Source organism: Pipistrellus kuhlii, unplaced genomic scaffold (genome assembly GCF_014108245.1).
Source record: "Pipistrellus kuhlii isolate mPipKuh1 unplaced genomic scaffold, mPipKuh1.p scaffold_m20_p_24, whole genome shotgun sequence".
Classification (NCBI taxonomy): domain Eukaryota; kingdom Metazoa; phylum Chordata; class Mammalia; order Chiroptera; family Vespertilionidae; genus Pipistrellus; species Pipistrellus kuhlii.
In genome coordinates, this window is record NW_023425523.1 from 6,975,453 (window position 1) to 6,989,648 (window position 14,196).

Here is a 14,196-nt window from a genome sequence, read left to right on the forward strand (position 1 = left end):
TAGTTTCTCAGCAAGGACAGTTGGCATACTTGACAGGAGCTGACTCCACGGCCGCTGTAGAGCTGAGGCAGCTCAGAGAAATGGAAACATCTGGAGCCAAAATTTGTAGAAGCTCTTAGATCCTACTTGCCTGGTGCCAAATGGAATGTGTTGTTTTTTTCTTTAATGAAGATAAACAAGTAGAGTCACTCAATACATGCACATTATGAAAGATACCTATTCTAAAAAGCAGAAAAACAAAATGTGATGTGTTTTTTTTTTTTTAAATGCATCCCTTTCTTAAAAATGCTTCTTCATGCACCCAATAAACATAACTTCAGGTCCAAGTGCAGTAGCTCTCAAGTGGCCGCTGACTGCTTTGTTTGCTTCTTTTTAAAGTTATTTCATTTACAAAATAGTGTATGGTAACCTTGACGTTTAACACCTGTACTATTCTTTGCCGTCACCACCACAATCATGAAAATCCATGACCCCCAAAATGTCTGGGGTCACCCCCTTGCAGTCAGTCACATGCACTCGCCAGCCCCAGCACCCGACACCCCTGACCTGGTCCTCATCACTCTGGTTGCATCTTTTCAGGACCCCCTGTCAGTGACAGCACACACTGCGCGCGTAGCCTCTGATGCTGGCTCCCTGCACTCAGCACAGGGCCTCTGAGAGGCCTCAGGGTGATGAGCGGATCCATGGCTCGCTCCGGTCTGAGGGCCCCTGTGTGGGTGCACCACAGCTCACTTCCTTTGCCGGGAGCACAAAGTCAAAGAAGGCTGGGAAGGCGCGGGGGCGGCATCCTTTCTGATGCTCGGTCCTCACTGCCCATAAAGGGACCGGAAGCACTGCCAGCTCAACCCAGACTTGCATAAAAATATTGAAATGACACCCCATGAAACTCTAAGGAGTTTAATATTTTGCAAAGTTTAAGAACTTTTTGATCAAACTCGGCTTTTTTTTTTTTTTTTATAGATGAATCTGAAAATACTGCAGTAGATTTCAAGGGTTTTGTATTGTTGTATTTTTTTTTTTTTGACTCCTTGATTCCAAAATGATGTACATTCAAATGATCATATTCATTAAAAACTAACAAGATTTGTCCTGCTGTTAATTGCCCTTGCCTGCCAGCTGGGTTCAGGGAAGGGTCCTCTCTCTGTAATGATTTTTTAAAAGCTCCATTCTCTTAACATCTAAGTGTTAGACACCCTTAACTTTATAATTTTATAGTCAGTGTTTTACAGTGATCATAAAATTATTTGCATTTCAAATGTGCTACATTTTCTACCACATTATATTAACTTAACTTTATATTAACTGTTTAAATTAACTTTAAATATTTGTGGTTAATTAAATATAAAAGCCTATGTAACGTTGATACTGGAACTGCATTTGATCTATGATTAGTTGTGTAATTTTATTTTTAAAAAGATGTGTATCGACCTTCACAGGAGACTTCACAGGTAGATACAACATTGCATTGTACTGATTCAGGAGAGAAACACTGAGCATCTTCAGACTTCACTCTGCAAGGCCTGGTGCCAGCTGATAATTGGCATTAGGGACTGCCAGGCATCCTCCGGCATTCTACGGGTCATTGAGAAAAACCTGTGCTAGGCACGGCGCTGAGCTGGAGGAGCATAAAGGAGAAGAAGGCAGATTTAGTCCAAAACTGCAATGGGCGAGTCAATTGTGAAAAATAGGCAATTCTAATCCAGTGTGATAAGCGAAATGAAAGAATACCTAGGAGAGGAACTGCCAAAAATGAAGGGAAAGATGTTAGAAACTAAAGAGGAATGAGATGGATGGGTTAGGAGGGTTTTAAGTCCAGGGAAATATAAAACCCTCAGGTTTTGAGGGGGGTGGGGTGGGGGAAAGAATAAGGATTTTTTTTTAAAGTTTAAAATATCACTGTGTTCCTCTTGTATAAACTAAGGTGCATGTTTATATAAGCTTAATAAAATAATATGACTCTCCTGCAAGAAGTCATTTAGAAAAATGGATTCACTTTTAGTTTATCTGGACTGATGGTCTTGTGTTAAACCAATTAAGACATAAAATAAAGAGAAAAAGATATTCAAACAATGATTAAGGTAAAGTCAATTGGATATAAACTCTTCGAACCGTGTCTGTCGATGAGATTGGGCATATTGGTGAAGAATGTTAGAAAATGAACTAATTGTGACGCTTTGGCACAGGGTCCTCGCGGTGTCCAAGGGCCACCTGGTCCCACGGGGAAACCTGGCAAAAGGGTAAGCTCGGCTTCCACGTGGGGCTCCTGGAGGGATGCCGGAGTCATCGGCTCTTCTGTCGTATTCTCCCCTGTGCTAGTCAGAAAATTCTAGCTTTTGGTTAATCATGTTCTTGCCATTATCAGGGTCGTCCAGGTGCTGATGGAGGAAGAGGCATGCCAGGAGAACCTGGGTCGAAGGTCAGGAGCTCGGCTGTTTATATATTCAGATCCTGTATGTCTCTTGAGCCCTCACAATTTTGTGTTTTAAAATATCTTTCTTGATATAAAAGACTAGTTCACAGTGAGATTATCCCATAGAATGAAACTGAAAATGTGATGATGATGGTGGTGGTGGTGGTGGTGGTGGTGGGGATAGTGATGGTGAAGATGATGATAGTGATGATGAAGATGGCGATGATGATGATAATGATGTTAGATGATGATGATAATGTTCACGATGATGATGATTTTATAGGGAGATCGAGGCTTTGATGGACTTCCAGGTCTACCCGGTGATAAAGGTCACAGGGTAAGATATACCATTTTGTTACTTTTTATATAGAGATAATACAAGAATGTTAGGAAGTATTTTAGAATTGATAAACTCTAGGAAGATAGAAGAAACTATACTATTTGTAAATCCAGTTAGTGATGACACCTACATGATAAAAGAATAATTAAGGATTTTTAAAAAGAAAAATAGAGTTACATATGCAGTCTATAATAATAAAAGTATAATATGCTAATTAGAATGGACAACCAAACGACCTTCCAGACGTCCTTTTGGACCACCTTCTGGATGAAGCCGAGGCTGTGAGGCCAAGCCTCCACAGCTGCGAGGGCCAAGCCCCTTGCACAAATTTCGTGTATCGGGCTTCTAGTAACAATATAAGTTCTTTGTTTTTAGATTTTAAAATACTCATTTTATATAAACATAAGTTGAGATGGAATTTTTATTTCCATGTATGTAGAAAATATAATTATAGAAGAACAATAATTTAGGGATTTAATTTTGCCTTCCATTTTTTTATAATTGCCTTAATTTTTCTTTTAGCCTTCCATTTTCCACTTGTAGAAATATACTCAAAAGAAGACATTTGTAGACAATCTGTTATTAGTATAACAATATCCTGGACACTTTTATTATACTAAATGAGAAGGTTCTGGTAGACAGAGACACCACAGCTATTTCTTTGCTATAATTTAACCTTGCAATCCAGCGCAGGAGCTTATAATTGGGTAGGGCTAAATAAACACCATGGTAAGCAGCAATCCAGGAGGTATTTTTAGTGGGATATTAAGCAGAGTCAGTCTCTCAAAAAAAAAATAAAAAAGATCAGTTTTGGATCTTTACAATTTTCTTTTCTAGAAGTTAAGAATGAAGGTAGCATAACCTTTAGGTAAATTGGAGAATATATTTTAAAAAGAAAGAAGGAAATTAAAAAAAAAAGAGGAAAGAAGGAAGGAAATAAGAAAGGAAGGAAGACTGGTTGCCTAGCAAGATAATGTATGCATACCGCATGTCAAGAGAAATACATAATTTTGCTTTAAAAAAAAATCTCAAATTCCTTTAGTATTCTAGAGTTGTGCTGATTTAATATGAATTATTTTAGAAGCAGAAAATTTTTAAATGAAATTAAAATCACTAAAGGGTATCCATGTTTGAAATAATTTTCAGCAAAATAATATTTTAACAGTTTACCTTATAATAATCCCATGTCTGGAAATTATTCTGAGTGTTTGATTGAAACTTTTTTGTTTTGAAAATAAAGGGAATGTTTTCCTAGCATGCTGTTGTGATATGGATTCATGTCAGATGCTGGCTTACCTGTGAGGTGCTCTGAGGAGGGCACTGAAGCATAAGGCTTCCTGCCGAAGGCTCTGTTCCGTTTGGTAGGAGAGCTACAGAACAGACCTCTAAACTAAGGTGACCAGACGTCCCGCTTTTGGCGGGACAGTCCCGATTTTTAACAATTTGTCCCGCGTCAAATTTGGACGCGGGACAAATTGTTAAAAATCGGGACTGTCCCCCCAAAAGCGGGACGTCTGGTCACCTTACTCTAAACCGTCTACTTTATTTCCTGTTTGAATGACATTTGTGTTTATTTACTAGGGTGAACGCGGTCCCCAAGGCCCTCCCGGCTCTCCTGGTGAAGACGGAATGAGGGTACATGAAACTTTATTTTTTATGGAAATGTTTCCGATCAAACCTAAGAGAACAGAATCACGTAGGAATGGCACATTGTCTGACTGTGCTTCTCTCCCATTCATTCTGCAATGACAGGGGGAAGATGGAGAAATTGGACCCCGGGGCCTTCCAGGGGAAGCTGTAAGCAACTTCCGTTCTTTGTAAATCACACCCTGTGTGGAGGAATACTGAGTGGGGCTGCTCTCGTAAGGTCAATGGGAAAGGCAGGTGACTCTTAATTACCTAATTACCCAGGTAATGATTAAGTCAGAAAATGAAAGGACACATTATTAGTTCTTAGACATTGGAGAGACAAGATATGTAAAATAGAACATATTGTCAGACAAAAACCCTCATCTGGTTTTGGTTGCTGTTTCATTGTTTTGTTTAGTTTTTTAAAAATCAGTAATAGCTCCAGAGCCCATTTGGGCATTTAGGATAAATGAAGCTTATTACCAGAAAAACACTACAACAGGAAATGCTCAGTAAGCCAGAGAAAAGAATAAAGTGCTGTAGATTCTGCTTTCTTCCACTGAATTTTACAAATGAAAAGGAATTGGGGCCTTAACCGGTGTGGCTCAGTGGATAGAGCGTCGGCATGCGGACTCAAAGGTCCCATGTTTGATTCCAGTCAAGGGCACATACCTTGGTTGTGGGCACATGCCCAATAGGGAGTGTGCAGGAGGCAGCTGATTGATGTTTCTCTCTCATCGATCTTTCTAACTCTCTATCCTCCTCCCTTCCTCTGTAAAAAAAATCAATAAAATATATTTAAAAAGAAAAGAAAAGAAAAGAAAATGAACTGGGAAGCTTTACCCAATGCTAGTTCATCAAAGACCCAGACCGGAGGCTGTGCTAAGCTCATGCAGGAGCGGGTCTGTGTACCCCTAATACAAGAATATAACTCTTGTTGTGCAAGGAGTCATTTAGGGAAAAAAAAAAAAAAAAAAAAAAAAAAAAAAAAAAAAAAAAGGTTCCCTTGGGTCCTGTTTTATCTGGGCTTTTACATAGAAATGATCTGCCACTTCATAGAGCCTGCTGACCCAACGGCATGGGAGCGGAGAGAATATGAGAAACCCTGAACTACTGTGTTGACTTTTCAAAGCAAGGAAACCCCAAGCAGATGGAGGAGGGGGAGGAAGAGGAGGCACACTGATTAGGATTAAACAAAAATAAATTTTAAAACATCTCAGGGGAAGGGTTTCTGTCACCTGTCTACACAGTGACCGGGGCTTCTGTCCCTGCAGGAATGTTCTCTCAGGATGGGCCTAACACAGATATAAGACAGAGGGGAACAGGGACCCGTCTCTGTGAGTAGCAGAAACATGAGGTTGAATCCAATCTGTGCTGCCATTCCTGTCAGAAATGACCCAGCGGTGACACATGTAAAGCGTTAAGCTATGTCTCATTTTAAAAATACCCCAAGTGGTTCCTGCGGAAATCCACAGAAACAAAGACACACGGCTTCTGTAGCAGACTCCCCGCCATCCATCCCGGCTTCCGGATCCGTATAAACACTAAGGATGTGTCACGGAAAATGGGCTTAAATACCACTTCCAGCGAGTTCAGGGAGGGCGCCCTGGTCTCTCTACTCTGCACTTGGCACGGAGCTGTCTTCAGAGGCGGGCCTGTTGGGAGCCATTTCTCAGGAGGCTGTGCCTGTGTTTGTTGTTTGTCTCCTTCCAGGGCCCACGGGGCTTGCTGGGGCCGCGGGGGACGCCAGGACCCACCGGGCAGCCTGTGAGTACTGCTCCCGGGCCCAGCTTCCGGGGAAGCTGGCTGGGTTTGAAATTGGGTGGCTGGACAGCCCTCAGCAGACAGCTCACCGAGCTCCCCGCCCAGGGCTGGCAAAGAGTGCACCCTTACATATTAGTGACCACGACGTGTATGCCCAAGACCCAGCCCGCTGCTGGCCAGTCTCAGCAGCTCCTTCTCCAAATGGATTTGAACTCCTGTGATGTTCCCCATCACATCCCTGGCCCAGTGGGGCTGCTGTTGTGTTTTCTCCTCTGTGAGCACCGATGGCCAGATCACAGCTCTCTCCTCCCTCATCTCACTCACCCTGAGCTGACTCTCAGTCCCCCAGGCTCCCTAGGGTAGCTAAGGGCGCGGTGCGATGATAAGGTTAGTCTTTTTGATGCTCCTGTTTTAGCATCTAAGCTGATGAACATTTTGTTCTTTCATTGAAGGGCATCGCGGGGATAGATGGCCCCCAAGGACCCAAAGGCAACATGGTACGTAAAAATGTCCCTACAGTAACGCATCCCTGCCGAACCCTGGACTCCCAGCCTCCTGCTGCGGCCGGAACTGAAATGGAGATTTCTGACGGCATTTGCTAAGTCTGTTAGATGCTGCAGGTGCTCACGGTCTGCAAGATTTTCCAGACTGTCTTCAGGGGGACTTGATGTGGGGACTATTTTTTAACTGAGAAGAAAAAAACAACAAAACACAACGTGTGATGCGAAACGGCTGTTACAGTCTTGGTGTGTTTTCCTCCGCAGGGTCCCCAGGGGGAGCCCGGGCCTCCGGGTCAGCAGGGGAACCCCGGGCCGCAGGTGAGTGGGAGCGGGCTGCTCCTCTGAGGGCGTGGGGTGAGGAGGTGTCTTTCCCCAGCCGCAGACTTTCCACATACAGCCCAGCGCTCCGCAGCGTGAGAGGAGGAACAGAATCCCTATCCCCTTAAAAAGAAGAAAAAAGAAAAACTTGAGGGAGGGGAGGAGAGGGGGCACTGGGTGGACAGGGTGAAGGGAGTGAGAGGCGCACGTGGGCAGCTCCCGGACAGTCGCAGGGGTGCCAAGCGCCGCCAGCGGAGGCCGTGGGCACACGGCAATGGCTGGGTCGCTTTGCAAAGCGTGTGTGATGGTCTGGCCGCTGTGCCGTGCACCCGGACTTCGTGCAAGAGCATCATGAATGTCAACAGTGACAGAGAAAGTCAGTTAAAAACAAAAACGTTGAGCAAACATGCCAAGGCCTCGTTCTTGCAAGAGAAATGGTAGCCGTTGTGCTCGGGATGCAGGGAGATGAGCCACTCCTGCAGGAGGGCCCGGGCAGGATGCAGAGAGCCCGGTCGGTTGCCCAGAGTAGCTCAGAGCGCCCCGGGACTTTGCCGGGAATGCAGGGGCTGGAGCAGAGGCCCCCAACCCCCTTCCTGTGGAAGAGGGCCCATCACTCACTGCTCTGCCACGTGGTTCCCGCCACGTGGTTCCCCCCACGTGATCTGACGCATGGCATGCTTTCTTTTGATGCAGGGTCTCCCAGGCCCGCAAGGCCCCATCGGCCCCCCCGGTGAAAAGGTGAGTCTCTGTCGGTCCAGGGATGCCTGGCGGGTGCTTTGGGCTGTCGACCTCAGGGGGTGTTTTTGATAAGATGTCTCTGGGACTGGGCCATTAGGAATTGATCTTGGGCTGAACTATGAGAGGACAGTGCGGAGTCATTCATACGACCCCTAACTGAAAGTGAGTCTCTCTCTCTCTCTGTCTCTCTCTCTGGATCTCCTTCTTTCTCATTATTTAAAGATATGTAATTAGGTTTCCTGGTGACAGAGGGTTTGGGGCAATATCTGATTAAGGGAGAATGGTGAAGTTATCCTTGTCACCGTTTCTTATATATAAATGACAAATGGTGCTCTTGTTAATAACCCAATGCCTGCATCAAACAAGAGTGAATCTTTAATTAAGGCGATGTTTTTTCCTGCTGATCGTCTCTGCTGGATTCCCTCCGTGCTGCTCTCTGTCCCCTGCAGTGACAGCACTGTCAGCTGCTCTTTCTAATGCCTTACCCGCCCCTTATATACAGATTTAATTTCTCTGAACATATAATTTAAAAAATAGCTTTAATAGTATAATTTCATGCTATAAAAATTCATTCACTTTAAGTCTATAGTCATTGATCTTTAGTGCATTTACAGTCACGCCACAATCAACTTTTAAATTAGTTTGAGAAAGAGGAAGGGAGGGAGGTAGAGAGAGAGAAACATCGATGTGCTGTCCCACTTATTGATGTACTCATTGGTTCATTCTTACATGTTCCCTGACCAGGGATGGAACCCACAACCGTAGTATAAGGGGACAGCACTCTAACCAGCTGAGCTACCCGCCAGGGCTGGTACAAGAGTTTGAATATCTGCAGTGTTCCCTTAAATAGGAAGCAACAATGAAGTGTTTGTCCAGTAATGCCCTCAGGGTCCTTGTCATGCATAGAAGTATTACGTCTGTAACAATGAACGGAATAGTCTGCATTAGACCTCTACATTTTGTTCTGAAGATATGTATAAGCTAGCAAATGACAATTTCAGTGACAGTCAAAATACTTTCACTGAAAATCTCCTGCTTTCTAATAGTTCTTACATAATCTTCAGCTCCTCAGCTACATGTGACTGCATGGTAGTGAAGGGGAGGGAAACATTTAAATGCGATGTCCTTACCCTCATTATGAAATATAAATTGCTCAAGTTCTAAAGGTTCAATAGAGATTTCAGTCAGGTCTTGTATAAAACTCTTTGCTATCAGTCTCCATGAACGCCATGGCATTTCTGAACACGGTGTGGATGGAAACACCTTGGTCATGTCCACCACCTAGAATTCCTGCTAGATCCTTGTCCTTTAAAAAAAAACAAAAAAACTTTTTATTGATTTCAGAGAGGAAAGGAGAGGGAGAGAGAAATGGAAACATCAACGATGAGAGAGAATCATTGACCAGCTGCCTCCTGCCAGTCAATAAAGATACATTTTTAAAAATTAACTTAAAAGACGCATTTGGGATTATTAAGCAGGCCCAACATCAGCATGTTCCTTTTTACATCTGCTGAGTTCCTCTACATACTACTTCTTCTACATCATGTGTTCAAAACATTTACAAGTGCGTGGCTTAGGTATAAAAACCAGTGACTCAAGCATAACCAATGGATGTGAGACTCTGGGACGGGGGTGAGGACATGTGCTGGGGGGTAGGGGAGGCTGGGGGAAGGTCATTGGGGGGGAAAAAAGACATATGTACTACTGTTTGCAATACTTTAAACAATAAAAAATATTAAACTAAAAATGGTTATTAGTAGTAGATTCCTATGTACAAAGTCAGCCTTTTCCCTGTTTTCACTTTTCAGACTAACACGTTCTCTCTCTCTCTGTTTGGTCAGGGACCTCAAGGCAAACCCGGGCTCGCGGGCCTCCCCGGTGCCGACGGGCCTCCTGTGAGTAACGGTTCCCTGCCCCCCTAGCCTCTGTGTTACCCTCACAGCAGCTCCCCGTGCGCCCGACAGGCGGCTTATGCGTTCAGGAATCCGAGCACGCCGAGCCAGACATTAGACATGGAGCTCCAGCACCCTTTCACGTCGCTTCCGCCTGGCCCCTCTCCTAACCGGTCCGCAGTGGTCTTTGGAGAGCCTGGTGCTCCAGCTCCCAGTGTCCCATGGCCCGCCACGCCCCTTCCTGCCCCAGGCCCTGAGCCTTCCTGCTCACACATTACTTCACAGGGCCTTTCCTTTCCACAGAAAGCCCCCAGTCCTCTCTTCCTTTCAAAGCACATGTTTCTCGGGAGTCCCGTGGGCTTCCTCACCATTTGTTAATTTGCTCAGCTCCAGGGATTCCCTCCTTTTATAAAACAAATGGCAATGTTTATTGCATAGCAATCAGTGATGGAATTCTGTAATTGCTACAGTTGTTATTCTTAAGAATTTGTTACTGATGCTTCTTTTTTCCTCTTCAGACTTCTTTTTTTTTTTTTTTTAATTAAGTATATTGGGGTGGCCGGGGTGAACAGGATCATACAGGCTTCAGGGGTGGATCTCTATGATACGTGATCTGTGTATTGCCCTGTGTGCCCACCACCCAAAGTCAGATATCCTTCCATCTCTATGTCTTGCAGCTTGTCACTCAGAGCTATGGTACATTTGTCTTTTAGCCTCTACTTGTGCTTATTGATTATAATTGTGATGAAGCTGCACGTTTTTATTTATTAATGTTCAATAACTTGATTATTGACACTATTAGTATTATTTATGATCTTGCTGTATTTTCAAGATCCCACCCACATGCCTTTTGAAGATGCATGTATGGTTAATTGATCAATATGCAAAATTGAAGTCAGGCTGAAATCTGACTAATTATGTGAGACGCATAATTATTGAATTATTGATGAATACGAATATGTATCATTTTATGTGTTTTTCCCAGGTTCTCTCAAATAGATCACGTAGCTGACAAAGCTTGCATGTATCCAAGGGCCACAGTTTTCAATGTTATTTAAGGCCATGCACACACTGATCCAAAATCTTCCATTTGTTTTGAAACATAACAAGTGATATCTCAATATTTTGAAAATAAAATGTAATAGTGTCATGAACTGCCTTTAAATTTTGCATCTGACCAGTATATCTTTTTGCTAAATATAGGGTCATCCTGGGAAAGAAGGCCAGTCTGGAGATAAGGGTGCTCTGGTATGTTACTAAGTATCCATGGAAATGCCCCTCACCTCTGCTGGGGAGCATGCCTACACTCATCATCTCCGCAATGCATATGTGACACATATGTGATACATGATTGCTTAGGGACATGACTGTTAGACAATAAGGACCAGAAACGAATTCATCTCCACCTGTAAACATGTCTTCATTTCCAAAAGAGTGTTTGCTACCATTAAAATATGGTATATGGTTTTTTTTGTTTGTTTTTGTTTAGGATATAATAAACAGATACATATTAGGTAACTTTTAATTTTGTATTAGCCATTTTGTTAGACTGCATTTGCTGCCTTTTTAAAAATGTTCTCATGGTCAAAAATAAATCCACATTCTGCATATGTAGTCAATGTGGAGTAAATGACCAGGAATTGTGATCGTGAACTTGGACCAGAACTTCTGAACACCGTTACACTGTCTATGTCACTCAAACTTCATCATCACTTACTACTTTCTGGCAACTCTTAAGGAAGTGGAGATGGATTGTAAGAGCAACAATGATATCTAAATAAAACTTATTCAATGCTAATACTATTTTGGATTATAATAGGAAGGGCAGGATCATTCTTATTTAAAGTTGTTAGTTTTGGATTCTTACTAAAATACTCAGTATTCCTGCAGAAATTGTATATTACATATGATATATTGTTTCCTTTATGAATATTGTTTTCTTTCCATGAAACCAGCTGTGGGAAAGACATCATTTTGATCATATTATTAATAATGTGAACGCTACAAATTTATACAGAGTTGTTGGTTAGAAATGATTGATCCTCTTGGTTAATCTGTAATTGACTATTGTAGCCACTGAGGAATCAGATTTTTTTTCAGGTTTAGAAAATTAGCTATTAATTACATAATTATTATATTACTTCACATAGTCACAATATTTATCTTATTTTTAGCATGAATATATGACATGGCAAGTTTGGGATAAGTAGGGCTAGTCCCATGGTTTAATTTATCATTCCTGACTTTAGAAATAAACTACCCAAGAAATCTTTGTCAACAGTAGAAAAAGAGCACGTTCCTGTGTAGATTATTTGGTAAAATTATAACATAACCAGGACTTTGAATGTATTCTTACTTCATTTGCCATGGGTGTGTTTCAGGGTCCGCCTGGCCCCCAGGGTCCTATTGGCTATCCCGGCCCCAGAGGAGTGAAGGTAAATGCTATGTTTAAGTTCCCACATCACTTAATTCCAATGGAAAATGCTCTAGTCATTTACTTTCTCTAATTTATTCCACAGGGAGCAGATGGGGTCCGAGGTCTCAAGGGTTCTAAAGGTGAAAAGGTAAATTATAATTTACTCAGTGGTGTCAGTGCCTGTATCAATTATATCAAAAATGCAAATTCACTGAAGGTATTCTGTTCGCCAGATAGCATATTGCGCTTTCTTATGACCCAGGCAAAGTGAATATAATTTTACACTTTGTATTCAGAAAACTTAAATACATATATTCTTATAACCTGGAGTGAGGACCAAATTACAGACCAAAAACAAGTGTTATAAACAGAATGAATCCTACATTCCTTTTTCCCTTACATATATTTAACTTTTCTAAATCGTAAGATTGGCCTTTAGAAAATATATTTTATGCAGGGGTTGTTACATATTTAATTATATGCATACCAGACGAGTGTTTATTTCTCGACTAAAATCCCCCAAATCCATACACTGAAACTCAGAGCAGAAGATGAAAGTGAAAAGCACGGGGGGCAAAGAAAGACTCCCCTGTGATACTGTCTGCACAGCACAGGAATCAGAAGGAAATAAAGGTTAAAACCAGGAGGAATGAAAGATGGAGTATTAAGGAGAAGGAAATAAAGACCAGAAGGAATTAAAGATGAAATATTAACGAGAAGGAAATAAGGATTAAAACCAGGCAGAGGTGGATGAAGGAATGTGGAATCTTCTATGGAGCACTTATAGCTAAATTGTCTTTAGACAAAGAACTTAACATTGACATTTAAAAATATGAATGTTTAATGTAAGTGTAGAGCCCCCCACCCACCCGAAAAAGAACAGTCCTGCAACACTTATGTTGAAACTGAATTATAGCACTCAGAGTCAGTTTTCTTACTACAGTATTATATTTTTAAAGATATAGGGCTTCTTATCAAACGTTGGTGAGAAGTATATGAAATAGCAATGTTGATTTCAATGTGACTTTTCATTTCCTTAGCCATTTTATCAGCAGGACTTTGAGTGGATTTGATATGACTAAGGAATAGATAACAGGAGATGGACTTATTATATCCATTTTAATTTAGTTTTCTGAAAAAAATAAAAAAGGTAACTTCCAGAGGCATTGTCAAGGTATGCAACTATAAGGTGTTCCCAAAAAAGTATACACACACTTTGAATAATTATAAAGTAAATGTTTTTAAAATACATTTCATTTTCAAAATGGAGCTATCAGCTGTTAAATATATATTTTAAAAATGACAGATGATGCACTATCTGTGGGAAGTCTCATCAGGAAAAAAATAAAGGAATACTGCTTTATACGAAGGAAGATAATTTGAGATTGTTGTACGGTCTGAGAAGAAACAAGTAAACCTCTAGGAAATGAATTACTATTGTGAAGTTGGAGTTGAAAGTTCTGATTCTCGTTGTATGAACCACACACGTCAACTTTCCCAGAGGCTTATTCTAAGTCTGTAAAGTGAGACTGGATACGGTCCAAACAAATCTCTAAGGCACTGATGTTTTTGCTATCTCTTCTGTTCATACCACATATTAATTTAACTGGGCATTACTTACATAGATTTAAATACATTTGAAGAAAACGTTTTTAGAATGATAAGAATTCTTATTTTAAAACTCTGTACAGAACCATTAAATTCTAATGAATCTTAATGTATATTAATTAGTTTTTCCTGAATATGGGTTATCATCAATCGTTTCTCTTATAAGAGATTTAAAAAAAAAAAAAAAGAAGTCAAAACTATTTTCTTTTTACATACAACAGCATTCATTGTTAACCAAAGGTCAAGGGGCAAGAATTAAAAACCACTGTTGTTTAGACTCAGATTTTTCCCTAAGGACATGGGTGAAACTTCCCTTTCCACATCTTCTCAAACTCGGGGTTTTTGTGTTTAAGATTAATTCAGACCTGACCATGTTAGACTGGAAATCTCAGAATCTGATAGTGTCCGCTGTTTAAGAAAGCCATTTACCATATGGATACCTAAGAATTCAAGTCATCGCACGTGTGTCTTGTGAGCGTAGTGAAAGCGCAGGTGATACAAACAGCATCAGTTCGCTGTGTTCTCCCTTAAAACACAACCCCCACCCACCCTGCCTGGCCCTCATGGGGAGCCCAAGGCAG

The 14,196-nt window shown here is 41.6% G+C and overlaps 1 protein-coding gene across 1 annotated transcript in view; it reads left to right on the forward strand.

Annotated features, from left to right (window-relative positions):
- Positions 1 to 14,196, forward strand: part of COL11A1 (collagen type XI alpha 1 chain) — a 146,215-nt gene that overhangs the window by 63,708 nt on the left and 68,311 nt on the right. The window contains exons 16-28 of the mRNA XM_036452783.2: positions 2,184 to 2,237; positions 2,363 to 2,416; positions 2,694 to 2,747; positions 4,332 to 4,385; positions 4,503 to 4,547; positions 6,093 to 6,146; positions 6,596 to 6,640; positions 6,908 to 6,961; positions 7,655 to 7,699; positions 9,541 to 9,594; positions 10,795 to 10,839; positions 11,973 to 12,026; positions 12,111 to 12,155. Of these exons, the coding sequence (XP_036308676.1) occupies positions 2,184 to 2,237; positions 2,363 to 2,416; positions 2,694 to 2,747; positions 4,332 to 4,385; positions 4,503 to 4,547; positions 6,093 to 6,146; positions 6,596 to 6,640; positions 6,908 to 6,961; positions 7,655 to 7,699; positions 9,541 to 9,594; positions 10,795 to 10,839; positions 11,973 to 12,026; positions 12,111 to 12,155 (657 nt within the window). The remainder of the gene's footprint in view (positions 1 to 2,183; positions 2,238 to 2,362; positions 2,417 to 2,693; positions 2,748 to 4,331; positions 4,386 to 4,502; positions 4,548 to 6,092; positions 6,147 to 6,595; positions 6,641 to 6,907; positions 6,962 to 7,654; positions 7,700 to 9,540; positions 9,595 to 10,794; positions 10,840 to 11,972; positions 12,027 to 12,110; positions 12,156 to 14,196) is intronic.